The 3,442-nt window shown below is 56.3% G+C and overlaps 1 protein-coding gene across 1 annotated transcript in view; it reads right to left on the bottom strand.

Moving 5' to 3' along the window:
• The window catches only part of MSMP (microseminoprotein, prostate associated), a 1,576-nt gene extending 191 nt beyond the window's left edge, over nucleotides 1-1,385 (bottom strand). Inside the window, exons 1-3 of the mRNA XM_010015579.1 lie at nucleotides 1,280-1,385; nucleotides 551-659; nucleotides 7-111 (exon numbers count right to left, since the gene is read on the bottom strand). Coding sequence (XP_010013881.1) covers nucleotides 7-111; nucleotides 551-659; nucleotides 1,280-1,385 — 320 coding nt within the window. The remainder of the gene's footprint in view (nucleotides 1-6; nucleotides 112-550; nucleotides 660-1,279) is intronic.
• Nucleotides 1,386-3,442: the final 2,057 nt, after the last annotated feature.

The raw sequence follows: 3,442 nt of genomic DNA, 5'->3' as shown, positions 1-3,442 counted from the left end.
CTATACCGACAGGGCGGGGTGGGGTTGGCCTTCTGCACCACTGAGATCTGGCACGTCTGCGAGTCGTAGTGGGCTTCACACCAGTCGGGGAAGTCGATGGGGTGCTGAGTGCTGTGGGAGAAGGCGCTGTCAGCTCCCCCACAGCATCTCACTGTTCTGGGACACCCTTGGCCCCTGCTTGGTGTCCCCATTCACCCCACCACCCTCAATACCCCGGTGGGTTCCTGCCCACCTCTGCCCCTTGTTCCCTATGCCTGGCACCCCACGTTTGCACCCACCAGACTCACAAAGGTGCCATGGCAGGGCAGCACGGCCGCAGGATCCCACCCCAGCACCCCCTGCTCCCCTCACTCACGTCTCGCAGCAGCCCACGCCAATGTCCCCATTCACCCCACCACCCTCAATACCCCGGTGGGTTCCTGCCCACCTCTGCCCCTTGTTCCCTATGCCTGGCACCCCACGTTTGCACCCACCAGACTCACAAAGGTGCCATGGCAGGGCAGCACGGCCGCAGGATCCCACCCCAGCACCCCCTGCTCCCCTCACTCACGTCTCGCAGCAGCCCACGCCAATGGGGTGCAGGCAGGTACAGAGCAGGCAGTTGGTGCTCAGCCACGACTCCCCGAGGGAGAACTGCTTCCCCTCGTACTCACAGGGAGCTGTAGAGAAAACGGTGGTAATAAGCACACATGGGCCTGCGCCGGGGTGTGTGGGACCCTCCTCGGCACCTCTGTGCCCTGAAGGAGGGATGAGGGATGCCATAACCTCCTACCCACCCTGTGGTACAGAAGACATGTGGTGGCCTCTCCGCCACCCTTCAGGTATGGGATGCCCAAGCACCTGCCAAGGGTGATGCTCCCACCCTTCATCCCCTGGCCATGCCCTGCAGCTCTCCCTGCTACCCTGACAGCCTGCGGCAGAGACAAGCACCCCTTGCTTCCCAGGAGAGGCCATACCCAGCATCCCTGGGGATTTGAGCATCTCGGCAGCAGAGGAAAGATGGGCAGCCCTCTTCCATTTGCTGTGCACTCAGCCCCAGCCGGGCCCCTGCCAGGAGCGGTCCATGGCCCAGCGAGCTGTTTCTCAGCCAGAGCCCTGGGGAGCTGTTGTGTGGTTTATAGACTGCTCCTTCCACTCATCACTGGCCCGTGATCACGCTCCTGAGCTCATCACAGTCCCTCCTGTGCTTCACAGGCACACGGGGCAGAGCCCCAGCGCCCCAGGAAAGCTGAGGCCTTCCCTTCCCATCAGCCTCTTAGCACCTCAGCTTTCTGCTTACCTTTAGCTTGGAAATAGCATTTGGCCTGGGAGCTCGGCAGCTGGAGGAGGAGGGAGAGCAGCAGGCAAAGCCAAGCACACCCCATCTTCTGTGCTTGCATGGCCATGGTCAGCGTTGAGCTGGGCTTCTTCACCGAGGTTGCCTTGCTTCTCTATTGCCTTTGCTTCTTCCCTTCAATCTCTCTTGCTCTTTCTGAGCGCCTTTTTAATGCTCTTCTCCTGATCCCAACAAGAGATATTTATAAAGTTCAGCTTTACGACCCTGGCCACCAGCTGTGCCCCACTGGAAAAGTTGTAAAACTCATTTCCTGATTTGAAAGGCATGAAAACAAGAGGTAGGATCAAGATTTTTAACAAGCTGTGAAAAGCTGATTCATGCCCTCCAGAAATGCCTCCAGTTGGAAGCCCCGGTGGGTGCAAGGCTCCTCAGCAAGGGGAGATCCAAGGGACCCCAGTGGGGTTGCCCTCAGCAGCGTGGTAAGCACAGGAGACCCTGGACCCTGACCAGGATAGCTCCAGGCTCCCCTCTGGTCGCGCTGATCTCTGATCCTTCACAGCAGCCAAGGATTTGGGAGCATCCCATTGCGCAGAGACCAGAGCAGCACAGATGTCCTGTCAACAAACAATGTCGGACGCAATGGTGCCATTCTTGGTGGGCATGGAGATGCTTGTACTGAGCTCCTGGGTACCAAAACATGGGAGTTTCACCCCATCCTGGGCTGCAGCTATGCCAGGCTCATGGCCACGCGTGGACTGGGTGTGACAGCAGGTTTTTTGGCCAGGAGCAGGCAGGACAGTGATTGCCAGTGGTGCAGAGCTGGTGAGGAAGGTTCTGCACAAGGCATGACCCAAGGCTTATCTGAGCAGTGCCCATGAAAGTGGGGCTGTGCCTGTGTACATGCAGCACCCACAAGATGCTGGAGCTGAGCAGCCTCTTTCAGAGGCTGGAGACCAGCCCCAGCAGAAACAGGGAACAGGACAGATGAAATCAGGAGGGGAAAGTGCATTGGGTCAACAAAGAGAGAGAACTGAGGGGCTCGGGTGGAAGCAGGCAGCCATGAGATGCCACACCATGCAGAGACATACCCATGGTCCACACAGACCCTTACCCAGAGGGGCTGCCTGTGGGCCGAAGTGATAAGGCTGTTATCAGCTGGCAAAGGGAGGGGATAGGTGAGAGGGAGCAGGTCAGAGCCCTGGAAAGCTACCAGCAAAGGGCTGAATTGCCAAGAGAAATCCCAGCCCTTGTCAGAGGTGCTGCCGGCAGCAGGAAGCGGGTCCAGCCGGTGAGGAGGTGGTGTCAGTAGCGATGGCACATGTGGGTCATCTTCCCTGCGTTAAGCTCCCTCCTTTCTGAGAGTTTGGGATAAGTTTGCACCCTGACGCGTGAGGCTGAATATCCCTTCCAGAATTTGTGTTGGCACCCGCTATTATAGCTGGGTATTTTTTTTCATCCCCATAAATGCCCAATCCCTCCTTGAATCCTGCTAAATTTTGGCCTGAGTGTTTTCCTGTGGCAGCCTAATTAAGCACGGAGTGAAAAAGTGAAAAAGAATTGCTTCCTTTTATCCGCTTTGGATTTGCCACCTTTGGATTTGAAGGCACAGCCCCGTCGTGCTGGTGCTCTGGGCCCCCTCGCCATCATACTGCATCCCCATCCTGCATCTTGTGCTCTCACCTCCAAAGCACCAACCCCAGGTTTGCACCCCTTCTTCCCTCTGAGAGTTACCCCAGTGCTCTCCTAGTGCCCTGGGTGATGCCTGGATGGCAGCAAGGATGGGATCAGTTGGAAAAGGCGGATAGTAAATCAGAGAAGGTCTGAATATCCATGAACAATCTGCTGGATACAAGGACATACACTGACATGGTGAAGTGTACCAGCAACAAATCAAAGTCACCCTTTGATGTGGAGCTGTTACTATATAAGGAGGATAAAAGTGTTCGTCGTCAGAGTGGTAAATGAATATTCCTATTGTGTTTGGAAAAAGCAGTCTGGCATGCTGGTAGCCACAATGAAATCATCCATCATGGTTTCATCACCGAGCACGGCAAATGCTAAACAGAAGTGGTGGGTTTCATTTGGAGGCTGCATGGTCTGGCCAGGCTTCCAAAACAGCACTGGGAATCTGGAGCAAGAGCATCGTGCTGCTTTGTGGAGGGGCAC

The sequence above is a fragment of the Nestor notabilis genome, unplaced genomic scaffold (assembly GCF_000696875.1).
Source record: "Nestor notabilis isolate BGI_N333 unplaced genomic scaffold, ASM69687v1 scaffold16925, whole genome shotgun sequence".
NCBI lineage: Eukaryota > Metazoa > Chordata > Aves > Psittaciformes > Psittacidae > Nestor > Nestor notabilis.
This window is presented reverse-complemented; position numbering and strand designations above follow the sequence as displayed.